The 14552-nt window shown below is 62.8% G+C and overlaps 1 protein-coding gene across 5 annotated transcripts in view; it reads left to right on the top strand.

Annotated features, from left to right (window-relative positions):
- DTNB (dystrobrevin beta) overlaps positions 1-13927 on the top strand; it is a 242437-nt gene extending 228510 nt beyond the window's left edge. For 4 of the 5 annotated variants that reach the window (XM_055121023.1, XM_055121020.1, XM_055121022.1 and 1 more), the window contains 4 exons: positions 8690-8849; positions 9528-9617; positions 13202-13234; positions 13680-13927. In XM_055121023.1, the coding sequence (XP_054976998.1) occupies positions 8690-8849; positions 9528-9617; positions 13202-13206 (255 nt within the window). In that variant the 3' untranslated portion in view covers positions 13207-13234; positions 13680-13927. The remainder of the gene's footprint in view (positions 1-8689; positions 8850-9527; positions 9618-13201; positions 13235-13679) is intronic. The other variant, XM_055121021.1, reaches the window with a different exon arrangement.
- The last annotated feature ends 625 nt before the right edge of the window (positions 13928-14552 follow it).

Below are 14552 nucleotides of genomic sequence, written 5' to 3'. Positions count from 1 at the left end.
CATAAGAAAACTGAACAGTGGGGCTGGAGTGATAATACAACAGGTAGGGTGCTTGCCTGCATGTAGCCAACCCAGGTTTAGTTCCCGAGACCCCACATATGTGTGTGTGTGTGTGTGTGCACGCGCGTGCACGCACGTACCTCCCCAAACCATCTCTGTGTCTGTGAATTCTCCATCTTGCTTCTTTCCCCTTGGGAAAGAATTTTACATGGCAACCCAGGGCATTATTTTGGCCGTGGAGGAACTTGAAAGAGAGCAGTTGTGACTGTGACTCTGAAAGTTTTGGGGTGGCTGCCTGCCGCCTCTGCTCTTACCAGCACCTTGACTGGCATCGGGCCCCCCACTGATAGTTTCCTGTCTTTCTCCCCTCCCGCTCCCCCTCTGCTCTCCTTAGATCCAAGGGTTATACCCACGGGCAGAACTGCCTGGCTGTCTCAGATAAGGCCTCAGGAGTGACTGACACACGGTCCACCCTGCCGTTTAACAGCTCGGGAATTAGATGGTATCGGCCGCGGGCGGGTTAGTCAGGCCCACGACCCTCATCAGGCCCTATTAAAGGGGCTCACCTGCTTTCCCGTTGCCTCACGCCCAGCTGCCTTCCAAGCACGCCCCATGGCGGAGTCTCTGTCTGCTGGAGGAAAACAGGCACCCACCAAATCCACGTGATCCGCATTTGGAAGCAGTACCAGTCCGAGTGTGCGTGGATGCTGGGGAGCGTGGCTGGTTCGGGCAGCAGCATTCGCTTTGCTCCATGTGCTAAAGACTCGGAGGCCGATCCATTCGGGAGGCCAAATGGTGACTCAGAAGTGTCATTTATAAAAAGGAAGCAGGAAAACAAAGTGTAGGGCCAGACAGGGAGGGGGGAGGGAGAGAGAAATACAGAGGGAGAGATCAAGAGGGGGAGCACTCAGCAGGCAGGCAGGAGCACGTGTTCTGAAGGTAGGAGAGCCCAGGTTTGAGCCCCCGCCCAGACCTCACACAGCGCCCCAACACCAAGCTGAGGGTAGCCCCCCAACAGCACTGCTGGTAGTGGCCTAAAACCAGAAGCAAAAGAAAAAAAAATAGCATTTACCAAAAGAACATAAACACAAAGCAAACATTATTCCATTACTGTTTCTAGGAACAGATGCCGATTAACTAGAATAAAATCGTTTCCTCTCTGTTTTGAAAACAGACCCAGCTCTAAAAGGTGGGGTCGCTCTACTTACTTGTAGCACTGTAGCACTGTCATCCCATTGTTCATCCATTTGCTCGAGCGGGCACCAGTCACTGTCTCCATTGTGAGACTTGTTGTTACTGTTTTTGGCATATCGAATACGCCACGGGGAGCTTGCCAGGCTCTGCCGTGCGGGCAGGATACTCTCGGTAGCTTGCCGGGCTCTCCGAGAGGGGCGGAGGAATCAAACCTGGATTGTATCATCTGAATATATCTCAAGCCTTGCCCGGTTATTTGCCATTCCGCACAGCCAGACATGTGTCTCCGGGCTTTGCCTGTGTACTTCAGAGAGGTACGGCCGGGTATGTTGTGTCCAACATGGGGGCACCTGAGCCAGGCCTGGGCCACCCCAGCCCGGGTCTCACCGCACCCTGAGCCTCATCTGTGGGAGGGTCCAGGTACAGAATCATCCTGGAAGCATGGTGGGCTCCATTCCCCGGGGAGTCACTGTCCCACAAACATCAGTGCTGGCCCCTCACAGGGGCAGAGTGGGCATGCCCAGGTCAGGGGTCCTGTATTCGCCAGGACAGTCTGAATCTTTTTCCACCTGACCGTTGCCCTTGACATGCATGTCAGAATCAGGCTCCAGAAGCTAGAACATCAGATCGGAGGGTCCCAAACCATTTATGCCCACTGGCCCTGCTCCAGAAGGAAATGGACCTTCTATAAGCACACACACACACACACACACACACAAAAAAAAAAAGTCCCCCAGTTGAACCTGAAGCTGCTACTGCCCCCCTGAATCATCCAAGCCCCGGGGAATGGGATCGCCCCCCCTCCTCCGGAGAACTCAAGTCAGAGACGACTTCAGACAGGCACCTGTTAGGGTGGGGATGCAAAGGGGAGCAGCGGGGTGCAGGTCTGCAGTGGGGCTCCGGGTCATCTAAGAGGTCTCGTCCATGTGGGATCTCTGTGCTACACACACACACACACACACACACACACACACACACACACACACACACACACACACACACACACACACACACACACACACACACACACACACACACACACACACACACACACACACACACACACACACACACACACACACACACCCGGGCCCCTGCTGGCCCTTACGTGGTAGAAGTGTGTGAGCTGCCCCAAGCGGCGCGCGCTCGCACACACACACAAACACACACACACACACACACACACACACACACACCCTCCCCGCTCCTTCCAGTGGACTTCGGCCTGTACTTGGTCACAGTTCTCCCATCTGTGGCCAAGAGTTGTTGTCCCCCGGGCGTCTGAGCACTGTTTGGACTCACCCTCCCCACCGACGCACAACATCCAATTGGGTATTTGGACGTAACGCCTCTCAAACCCCTCCGACATGTGCCAGGCCATGGAGAAAATGAACTTTGGTGGTATGTCCGCGTCCCCAAGGCCACCAGTGCCATCAGTGACAGGGAAGCCCAGGGGCTTCCCGCCCTGCACCCACACTCCCTCCCCGCCCCCAGGCTGTGCTGTCCCCTCTGCTGACCGGGTGTCCAGCAGCGAGGAAAACTCGTCCTGAGTCCCCGAGAAACACCCCTCCCTCCCTCCCTCCCTGCCCTCGGAGGTCTCGCAGCTGAGGCGCCCCAGAGCCGGGCTGGCGGCACCCCGCCCCCACAGGGACGCCCAGCGGGCTTGGGGGTTCTCGGAGGGGGGTTGGTTTGGTTGGTTTTGGTGTTTAAGTCGCACGCAGTGATGCTCAGCGCTTCCTCCCAGCTCTGTGCTCAGGGACCACTCCTGGTGGCGCTCGGGGGACCATCAGGGATGAACCTGGGTTGGCCGCGTACTGTCGCTCCGGTTCCGTGCTCGTTGGTGTTTGGGAAATGAAACATCCTCCCGCGACTCGACTGAACAGGGGACAGGGAGATGATCCCAGCTGGGGAGGGGAGACCCGTCCGGGTGCGAGTGCACAGAATGGTGTCGTCCGAGCACTGTCCCCTGCACCAGCCCTGCGGCGCCCGGCACCTGTGACCCGGCCTGCAGCAGCCTCCGCCGCTGCACCGCCCCGTGCGCCTTGCTGCCTTCTCACCGACAGGGGGGAAGTGGGGCTCTGGGCCCAACCCTGCACGGAAGGCACCTGAGGCCCCGGGGAATGTGAACGTCCCTAGCCCGTGGGCCCGGCCACGGTGAGCACTTTCCTGACTTGTGCTGTTTCGGGACCGAAGACCCCTGCCCACTGCACTCTTGCTCAGACACCCCCGCTGCCCAGGGCCAGCTCCCACAGACTCGCTGCCCCGCGGGGCTGTCCTGGAGAGCGCGGGTCTCCCAGGCAGGCCCCAGCATGGCGCACGTGTCACTGGCCCTCGTGGCGGGTGTCGTGATGACGACAGCAGTAACAACCAGCCATGCCAAGCCCTGTGTGATGGAGCTCGGGATGCCGAGCACAGGGGTCCTTCCGTGCTGCGTGTCCTGTAACCCCCAGGAGGCGGCCAGGGATGAAGAGCCCAAGTACCAGGCGCCTCGAATCTTCCCCCTGCACAGCGCCTCAGAGGCCGTCCCCTGTGAGAGGACCGAGGCCCCGGGAAAGTCCAGGTCTCCCAACCCCCGTCCTGCCCTTCAGGCTGCACCCCATGCCAGCAGTGGGCACCCCAGGACACCGTCCCCCACACACGGCCGCAGAACCTCCCCATCAGGACCGAGCCCCAGTCAGGCTCCATCTACTCTCATCTCTGTCTCCCCTCTCCTAGAGGACCTGTGGTGTCTCCCCTAAAATCTGCCTCCATTTCCCTCTCAGAGTCCTCCCTGTGAGCCTGACCAAATCACAGGGTACTGGTGGCTACATCGCCCCTCACCCCAAAACCAAGTATGTACCCCACAGCTTTCCGTGGCCAGGAATCCAGGGGCCTTTCATCTCGGGGACCTCGCAGCTGAGAGGCCAGGGTCTCCTGGGGGGGGGGCGGTCACAGTCGTGTCAAGGCTCAGCCACTCCTGTGGATCATGGGTCCGAGGGTCCCCCGTGGCCTCTCAAGGGGCAGCTCGATGGGCCGATGGTTTCATCAGAGCCCGCATGAGTCCCCGGCTTCAGGGTGACATCTCGGTCACCCGACTCACAAGCACTTGCTACCTCGGCCCCACTGGGACGGGGGCCAGCGGTGGCGTCGGCGCGGCCCGCCAGGTTGCGTCGTCGTTGGAGTGAGCGTTCTGCTAAAAGCTCTCCTGGTGACGATTGGATTTACAGCCCCCTTGGGGCCGGCTGCTTCCTGTCAGAGGGGAAAGGCCCAGAAAGCCGAGACGCCGCCTCGTCACTTCACATGTCTGTATCCTGTGTTTCTGTGTGGTCAGCACAGGGAAGTCGCTGTGAGGGAGGTCAGGCCGCGGCCGGAAGAGCAGGTCCTCGGGGAGCAGCTCAGGGAGGCCAGAGGGAGGGGCCGCGGAGCGGGGCGGGGGGAGGCAGAGCCGGTCCCACAGCCTGGAGGGGACGGACGGAGAGACCACAGGACAGAAACCGCGGGCCTTCCGAGCACGTAAGACACTTTGCCGGCCCTGCTGCCTGGTTGGCGTCCCTTGCGCCCATGGTCTCTTCCAGAGGGACCCTGCTGGGCCTGAGGCCTGCAGAAGTGGGCACATCGACTGGCCGTGCCGTGGGCCTGTCCAGCCCAGCACGCCGCCCAGCACTGTCTCCAGGACAGACCCGCAATCTAGCCTCCTCTTCCCCGGGGGGGTCACAGTGGGGTGCCCGCGCCCGGGGCTGGCGGCTGAGACCAGGCTGCACCCCATGCCAGCAGTGGGCACCCCAGGACACCGTCTGGGGAGACCAGGGCCCGCCCAGCACACTCGGCTCTGCAGAGGCGACTTTGGGAGCCTGCGTTTCCTCGCCCCCGAGGCCTGCGCTGGGCAGAAGGCCCGGCTCTTCCCAGGCCAGTGCTGGGCATCAGGTTGCAGCCTGATTGCAGAGTTTTCGCAGCGTGCGGTCTGCTGTCCCGTCCCCCCGCATGTTCCTGTTCGGGTGTTTGCAAATGTCCATGGGCCTGTGCCGTAATGCAGACTGTTCCTCAGACCTGGCCGCTCTGGCTCTATCCTCAACCTCGGAGAGGAAGAGCCATGGGGCGCAGGAGCGTGATCCAGTGTGATAGAGCCCGGGATGATAGAGCCGTGATTGAGTGATAGAGCATGATTGAGGGTGATAGAACGTGGGGGTGTTATAGAGTGTGAGTGTGATAGAGCATGATTGCATGTGATAGAGTGTGATTGCGTGTGATAGAGCACGATTGCATGTGATAGTGTGATTGCATGTGATAGAGCATGATTGCGTGTGATAGAGCATGATTGCGTGTGATAGTGTGGTTGCATGTGATAGAATATGAATGAGTGTGATAAAGCATGATTGTGCGTGATATAATGTGATTGAGTGTGATAGAGCATGATTGTGATAGAGTGTGATTGCATGTGATAGAGTGCAGGCTGTGATAGAGCATGATTGAGTAATAGAGCATGGGAGTATGGTAGAACATGACTGAGTGTGATAGAACATGGGGGTTATAGAGCATGACTGAGCGTGACGGAATGCGGGAGTATGATAGAGCATGACTGAGCATGATGGAATGCGGGAGTATGATAGAGCATGACTGAGCGTGATGGAATGCGGGGGGTATTATAGAGCATGATTGAGTGTGCTAGAGCCTGGGGGCGAGATTAGGCTTGGTAGAGCGCGGTGGTGTGATGTGACTTGTGATGATTGAGCATGATAGAGGATGGGAGTGTGAGTGAGTGTGATTGGGTGTGATTGGATGGTAGGGTGATTGATGGCGGTTTGGTGTGGAAGTGGAGTTGTGTGATTGGGTGTGATTGGGTGTGATTGGGCGGGAGAGTGATTGATGGTGGTGGAGTGTGGGAGTGGGGTTGAGTGTGATTGGGTGTGATTGGGTGTGACTGGGTGTGATTGGGCAAGAGGGTGATCGATGGCGGTTGAGCGTGGAGTGGGGTTGAGTGTGATTGGGTGATTGGGTGTGATTTGGTGTGGTTGGGTGTGATTGGGTGTGATTGGGCAGGAGGGTGATTGATGGCGGTGGAACGTGGAGTGGGGTTGAGTGTGATTGGGTGTGACTGGGTGTGATTGGGCAGGAGGGTGATCGATGGTGGTTGAGCGTGGAGTGGGGTTGAGTGTGATTGGGTGATTGGGTGTGATTTGGTGTGGTTGGGTGTGATTTGGTGTGATTGGGCGGGAGGGTGATTGATGGCGGTGGAGCATGGAGTGGGGTTGAGTGTGAGCCTCACACTGGACTCACAGCCGTCATCATATGTTTATCCAGTTGGGCCGACTGCCCGCTGGAAGTGCTCACTCACCGTCTGGGCAGCACTGAGTCTGGGTGTTCGGGGTCCCCTTCACCGCCTTCCTGCACTGCCTGGCCCCTCTGGGTGCCTGGCTGCCCGGGGTGGCAGTACTCCAGGGGACAGTGAGGCTCCCCAGGGCATGAGCTCAGGGACCCTCCGTCCTGCAGGCGCCTGAGCACGGGGGCCGCGTCGGTTCCCTGCTGAGCCCCGGCCTGCCGTCAGGCTGCCCAGCCTAGCCTTGGCCACCCCCTTGTCCTGCTGCCCTCAGCACCAGGACATGCCCTGGCTTTCTGGCCTGCGCACCGTCCACCCCCTGGACTGGCCCCTGGGCCCTCTCCCATGCCTGCGCCTCCTGCTCCCTCCCGCCCTCCCTGTCTGGGGGGCCATGTCTGCCCTCTACTCGGCCGGCCCACCTGCACCTCCCACGCTGCAGTGCACCCTCCACTTCATTCCCGACTCCCCCTCCCTCACCGTGAGCCCAGCAGTATCGATAGACCCCAGAGGAGGCTCCCTGCCGTGATGAGCCATCTGATGACCCCATTAATATCAATACCGTATTCCTGAGTGGCAATGCTATTTAGCCAAAAATGGGACAGTGTTTTTAAAGAGAAGACACAGAATCTGATTAAGTTACTTATAACCACAAATTTTTAAACAATATATAGAAGAGAATCCACATGCTAAATAGCATGTTAAATTGTCCATAGAGAATTATGCTAAAAGTAGCAAATCGCCGTATTCCACATCTGGATCGACCCCATTTGGGTGTCCTGTTGCTCACCAGTGCGCTTCTTCCCGCCCCACGCCTGGGTCTCTCTGCTTCTAATGGACATTTGGGAGCAGTTCGGGGTGTGCGTGGTTTCATTGCTCCTGGGTATCCATTGGGGCCTGGGGTCAGTTGACGTGGAACATTCTAGAAAGTGCGGAGCAGTCCTGCAGAGCAGGTGGCCGTGCCACTTCACAGGCCTGTTCCCACAGCCACGCCCACCGTGGGGGTGGGGCCAGTCGTGAGTGGCGTCTGGGGGCGGCCCCCCCCCCCCCCGTGATGGGGTGCGCCATCTGCATGTGATGCTTGACCCATTGTCCTCTTTGGTGAAATGTCAGCTTGAGCCTTTGCCGTTTTGCATCTTCTTGTTGCTCACTGAAGAATTCTCCCTGTTCCCGTTGCAGCTTTATTGAAGCATCGCCCACCCCGGTCACGCCCAGCCACACCACGTATTATAGAGCATTAATTCAGGGGCACTTTCGTTGTTCCCGGTCTCGGTGTTCAGTGTCGGTGGCAGTCAGCGTCCGCGTCTTCCTCAGACCCATCCCCAGGGTGCAGTTGTCAGGTCTGCGGGAGCGTTTTCCGTTTCCTGAGAAGCCCCCGAGCTGCACTGCTCAGTGACTGCGGCAACCCCCCCGCCCCACTGTGGTGTCTGGGGACTCCCTCGCCCCACGGCGCTGCCCGCACGGCCCGCACTGCTCTCTGCTGAAAACCTTCCTGGCCACCGGGCCTTGGTGTCTCCCTCCGGCTTTTGCGAGTTGGGGGGGGGGGGGGGGTGTGGGACGCCGCCTCCTGCATCTCTTGGCCACCGGTCCCCATGTTCTTGGTGAGAATGTCCGTTCCATCCCCCGCCCCTGTGGAAGTAGCGTGACCATTTGGTCCTCGGCCACTGGCAGTTCCTGGTGTGTGTTGCATGCTGGCTTCTTAGCGTGTCCACGGTTCCCAGTGGGGCTCCCCCAGTGGCTCAGTGGCTCCTCCATGTTGGTGCTGGTCTCCCGTGTTCTGGGCCCCACCAAGGCCCCGCTGGGTGTCAGCCGGCCCCTGCAGCTGGGCGCCAACCTGTGCTCTGGGCTGCCAGGTGCAGGCCACTGACCTGGCCCTGGACCCAGCCTCGCCCACTGACCGCGTGGAACATTAGCCAAACTCCCTCCCTCCGTGCTGGCTCTCCTGCCGGGCAAGGCTCGGCACAGGCCCCTCCTACTCTGTGAGAATCCAACAGAACCGGCCACAGAGGTGTTTGCCGACAGACACAAGAGGTGTGGTGCCCCCCTGCTGGCCCCATCACCCGGAAGGCCTCCCCCGCGACCCTCCGCCGCCCCCTCAGCACTCAGCCCACAGCACCCAGGGCCAGCCAGGTGCTGCCCGCAGGACTGAGACAAAGCGTTTCCCCTCCCGCACTGATGACCCCCCACTTCTCTCTCTCCTCCCAGGCCCAGGCCACGGCGTCACCGCCCCTGTCGCCCACTCACGGAAGCGGCCGCACCATGCCCATGCCCGTCCGCTCGGCCTCGGCCGGCTCCACCCCTACCCACTGTCCGCAGGAGCCGCTGGGCGGAGTGGGTGGGGACGTGCAGGAGGCCTTTGCACAAGGTGAGTGCGGTGCGGGGGGCCACGTTGGGTGGGCTGCTGAGGGGCTCGGGGAATGAGAGTCCCTCAGAGGCGGTTTCTTCCACACACGCGGCTCTGCGGGGCCAGACTGCTGCCAGCGGGAACTGGCTGGGGGCTGGGCCCCCCCCATCACTAGTGGCCAACCCAGATTCGATTCTTGGCACCACCAGGTGTGACCCCCGCCAAGCACCACTGGGCGTGGCCCCCAAGCTAAAAATAAACCAGTGACTCCGGGAGCTCCAGAGGCCGCTGAGTGGAGGAGGGGCCTGTTTCTGTTTCGGGGGGTTGGGCTTCGCCTGCAGGGGGGGAGCTGGAAGGGCTCATGCCCAGAGGCCTGTGCTCAGCCCGAGCATCCTTGGAGCGAGGAGGGGGCGGGGGAGGAGGACGAGGAGGAGACGGAGACACCCCTGGGGACCCCGCTGAAGGCTTCCTCTGGCTCCTGGAGGCCCCAGACAGCAGCTTCCAGAGCAGGGGTGAGGGGCGGGTCCCCCTGGTCTCCTGGGGGAGGGGAGGCGCGGGGCTCCCTCAGGACCCGCTCTGGACCGCATGGCCCGGGGAGCACCGAGGAGGGAGAAGGAGACTCGCTGGGGATCCTGCCGCCTGTCCCGTGCCCGCCCGCACCCACCGCGCCCACCGCGCCGCCTCTCTCGCCCTCCTCAGGTACGAGGAGGAACCTCCGCAATGACCTGCTGGTGGCCGCGGACTCCATCACCGACACCGTGTCGTCTCTGGTGAAGGAGCTGCACTCAGGTGAGGCGCCGGGCGCCCCGCCGTCAGGACCCCCCAGCCGTCGTGGGGGCCACCGGCCCCGGGATCCCCAGCACTTAGGGTCGCCAACACCTGAGCCTCTGCCAGCCAGCCGGCCGTGCCCTCCCCCGGATGCCTGGAACCGACTGTGCCCCCCCGCTCTCTGCGCTCTCTGGCCTCTGCCCCCCGCGGCTTCTGCCCTCGCAGCCTGTGGCCCCCGCTGTCCACGCCACTTCCTGTGCCCACGCCTCCCCGGCCTCTTCCTCCGCAACGCAGCGCCCGCACAGACCCTCCCTCCGCCCCGTTCCTCTCTGGTACCCAGCCAGGGTGGGGGGCGCACGGGCGGCCCGGAAAAGCCTGCAGCTCCCGCCCCCCAGCGCAGACTGCCTCTGCACCCCACATGGCCTCTGCACCCCCACAAGGGGCTGAGCAGGGGTGAGGAGAGCACCAGGCCAGGGAGGAAGGCCGGGGGCTCTCACTACACTGGCCGGCCTGGGTCTGACGGCTGGGGACCCGCCCGCCTCCCTGGACGGGCCTCCACCAGGAGCAGCCTCAGGGCTGGAGAGGCTGCGCCCCCTCCCCTCCTGCCCAAACGCCACCCCGCTCTGGACCCGTTTGCCCCTTCCTGTCCCGGGAGCCCCGTGGCCTTTCCTGTGCAGCGCCCCCACCAGGGCATGTGCCCCTCGTGGTGGAGAGCGCCCAGCGTGGTCTCCTGCTCGCCTTCCCCGGGGTGGGGGTCCGCGCCTGTGTGGGAACCCCTTCGCCGCCCCGACGTGTGGGTCCCGGGAAAGCAGCCTTCCAGGGCACCCTTCTCCCGCTGCCCACCCACCTTCCCGGCTCCGCAAGGGCCCTTGACAGTTGCTCCCTGAAGGGCAGGTTTGAGCCCCAGGAGCCTGTACTGGGGACCCCCCAGCCACCCCCGGCCTCAGCGGGCAGGCGGGGGCCTGGATCCCAGAGACCTGCGTCCCACACCACAGCCCCCATGCCGATGCTCGGGGCTGCCTCCTCCTCATCTTCACCGCGGGGGAGGGTGCAGGCAAGGATGGGGGCGGGGGGGCACGGCTGAGTGCTGAAGACAGAGGTGAAGGCACCCCCCCTCCCCTCTCGCCCTGACCCCCGGGCTGACACCTCTGCCGGTGCTTCCCTGGCCTGTCCCGGGGAGAAATAAAGACCAGGCGGCAGGGCAGGGTCACCCTCAGCGGGCACCCAGGATGCTCCGAGCAGGCAGGAGGCTCGCGGCCAGCAGGGCTGCCCACAGCTCGGACAGGCGGAGCCTGGGGACCCGTCTGTGTTCTCAGACCCGGGATGGAGGCCACGGCCACACAAGCCGCACACGCGCTTCAGAGCAGAGCCTCCAGAACAGAAGCTACGGGTCAGACGCCGTGGGACAGAGCCCTGAGACACGCCCTGGGACAGAACCCTCCAGATCAGGTGCCGTAGGGGAGAGCCTTCCAGAACAGACACTGGGCAGAACCTTCTAGAACGGACACCACGGGGCAAAACCCTCCCTGATAGACGCCAGGGGGCAAAACCCTCCAGAACAGATGCCACAGGGCAGAATCTTCTAGAAGAGGTGCTATGGGGCAGAATCATCCAGAACGGACACCATGGGACAGAACCCTCTGGAACAGATGCCACGGAACAGACCCTCCGGAACGGACACCATGGGGCAAAACCCTCCCTGATAGACACCAGGGGGCAAAACCCTACAGAACAGATGCCACAGGGCAGAATCTTCTAGAAGAGGTGCTATGGGGCAGAATCATCCAGAATGGACACCATGGGACAGAACCCTCTGGAACAGATGCCACGGAACAGACCCTCCGGAACGGACACCACGGGGCAGAACCCTCCAGAACGGACACCACGGGGCAGAACCCTGCAGAACCCTCTAACGATGCCACCGAGCAGAACCCTCTGGAATGGGCACCGGGTTTGTCTGTGGACCTTCACCTCTCAGCGGCCAGAATCTCCCAGAACAGACACTATGGACAGAACCCTCTAGAACAGACACCGGGGGACAAAACCCTCCGTGGCAGATGCCACAGGGCAGAACCCTACAGAAGGGATGCCACGGACAGACCCTCTGGAACAGACGCCACGGACAGACCCTCTAGAACGGGCGCCACAGACAGGCCCTCTGGAACGGGCGCCACAGACAGACCCTCCGGAACGGGCGCCATGGACAGACCCTCTGGAAGGGGCGCCACGGACAGACCCTCCGGAACGGACACCACAGACAGACCCTCTGGAACGGACGCCACGGACAGACCCTCTGGAACGGACGCCACGGACAGACCCTCTGGAACAGACGCTGGGGGAGAGAACCCTCTGGAATGGACGCCACGGACAGGCCCTCTGGAACGGGCGCCACGGACAGACCCTCTGGAACAGATGCTGGGGTAGAGAACCCTCTGGAATGGACGCCACGGACAGACCCTCGGAACAGACGCCAGGGGACAGACCGTCTGGAACGGACGCACAGAGCAAACATCCCTGCTTTGTGGCCCCCGCGCCCGGCGTCACATGTGACTGGAGGATGTGAAATGGGCGCACACGGGCGCCCCTCGGGGGGAGCGAGGGGCAGCTCCCCTGCAGAGGGCCGAGGTGTGGCAGGCGAGGAGGAGCCGGACTCAGCGCCGGCCCCAGCCCGGCTGGGATGCGCAGGTGTCAGCGGTGTCCCTCCCCGGCCATGACAGCCACGCTGGTGCTGCCACGGGGGGGGGATGGTAGAACAGGGACATGCGGGATGGACCTCCACCTCTCAGCGGCCACCGGGGCATGACCACTCTCACTGGGCTCTCGGGAGCAACCTCGGGCCTCAGGTGGGGAGTGCTGGCTGCTCTGGGCGGAGAATTGCAGACGCTGCCCACACAGCTGCCCAGCCCCTCTGCCCTGCCCTCCCCCTTCTCACCTCCTCCCTCTTCCCTCCTCTCCCCTTCTCACTTCTCCAGCTCTCCTTCCTCTTCTCTCCTCTCCCCTCCTCACCCTCCTCCTCCCTCTTCTCCCTTCTCTTCCCGCCCCTCTTGCCTCCCTTCCTCCCCTTCTCACACTCATCCCCTTACCTCCCTCTTCTCTCCCCTCCTCTCCCCTTCCTTCTCACCTCTCCCTTCTCTTCCTCCTCCTCTCTCCTGTCTCCTCTCTCCTCCCCACTCCTCCCAAGCTGGAGCCCTCAGGGGTGTCCAGCCTGGGCTTCTTCCTGCCAGGGTACCTGCTGGGATGCTTCTGCGGGGGGTACCCTCCCACCCCACACCCCCCAGACAGCAGATGGGAGACGCGGCCTTGCTCTCCCGAGCCTCACTTGACCTGGGGCCTTCAGAACGGTGGGGCATGGGGGGGTCGGGAGCCACCAAACCTGGGGGGTAGGGGGCTTCACCTCACCAGCAGAGCCACTGTGAGGAGAGGCAGTTTCCTGCCCCCCGGGACCCCCACCTCAGGGCCTGTCCCAGCTGTCCCTCTTGCCTGCCGCCCCGCTACTGTCCCCAGATTGCAGGGGGGACAGGCAAGTCCCACAGGCCCGGGGGAAGATCAGATGACTTCAAGTCACAAGCCCTGTGTGACTGTTGTGTCCTTTGTGCCCTGCACAGGTTAGGGGCAGTGCTGGAGGAGAAGAGACGCAGGTGAGTACCCCGGTCCCCACCCACCCGCACATGGATGTGTCCTGCTGTCCCCAGGGTGGGATGCACCTTGGGGGCTCCCACCCCACCCCCAAGAGTGACCCATCCTCCCCCCCAACACACCCAAAATAAAAACTGGGGTAAGCAGGGGGCTGGAGCAATAGCACAGCGGGTAAGGCTTGCATGTCTTCATGCGGCCGACCCGGGTTCGATTCCCAGCATCCCATATGGTCCCCCGAGCACCGCCAGGAGTAATTCCTGAGTGCAAAGCCAGGAGTAACCCCTGTGCATCGCCGGGTGTGACCAAAAAAAAAACGCAAAAAAAAAAAAAAAAAAAAAAACCTGGGGTAAGCAGCTCTAGCTGCTCACTGGTCCCCGCGGGGCGCGGGGCTGGGGGGCGGGGGGCTGCCCAGGCAGTGCCCAGCAGTAACCGAGTGTCCATCTGCAGCCCTGCAGCGAGCTGGCGAGGACGAGGCGCAGCCCGGGATGGGATCCGGAGTCGCCGCCGCGGGAGCGGGACGGGTGCCCCCGCGCCCAGCACTGCATGAAGCCCCCGCGGGCCCGGCCTCCCCGCAGGACAAGGGACAGCACGGAGCCCCCGCGCGCGCGACCCGGTGGCCTTGCGGGCTCCCGGGGCTGGGAACCCCGCCCCCCTCCCTGCCTTGGACCTTTAAAAACACCAACAGGTTTTCTTCCCTCCGTCGTGCAAAGCCAGCATCAGCCCGTGCTCGTTTCTTCAGCCTTTCACACCCCGGCCACAGCGCTAAAAATAGCCGTCTGCGCTTCTGGGGGGATGCGGGGGCTTCCGGGGCGCAGAGCCCGACAGGCCGAGACCCGCCGCCGCCGCCGCCGCCGCTGCACTACCGCGCGCCGCCGCCAGAGGGCGCCGCCCCGCGGGGCCGCACCCCGGACCCCGCTCCCGGGACCCCTGATCCCAGATCCGGCTCCCGGGACCCCTGCTCTCGGACCCGGCTCCCGGACCCCGCTTCCGAACTGGTCCCGGACCTTGCTCCAGGACCCCCACTCCCGGGATCTCCATCCCCAGACCCCGCGTGTCCCGGACCCCGCTCCCGAACTGGTCCCGGACCCTGCCCCAGGACCCCCCACTCCCGGGATCCCCGCTCCCTGGGCTCCGGGGTGTTAGTTTGGGTGAAGAAGCGCCATCCGTACTGATAAGGGCAGTGAGGAATGAGGCGAGAGCCCCACACCTGCGCTGCAGACCCCGGCCCCCCTCCTCCCCCCCCCCCCCCCCCCCCCCCCCGTCTCCGCATCTGATGCCCCAGCGGAGAGTGAGGAGAGTGGAGGGGAAGCCCGCCCTGGG

This window comes from Sorex araneus, chromosome X, assembly GCF_027595985.1.
Source record: "Sorex araneus isolate mSorAra2 chromosome X, mSorAra2.pri, whole genome shotgun sequence".
Lineage (NCBI taxonomy): Eukaryota > Metazoa > Chordata > Mammalia > Eulipotyphla > Soricidae > Sorex > Sorex araneus.
This window is presented reverse-complemented; position numbering and strand designations above follow the sequence as displayed.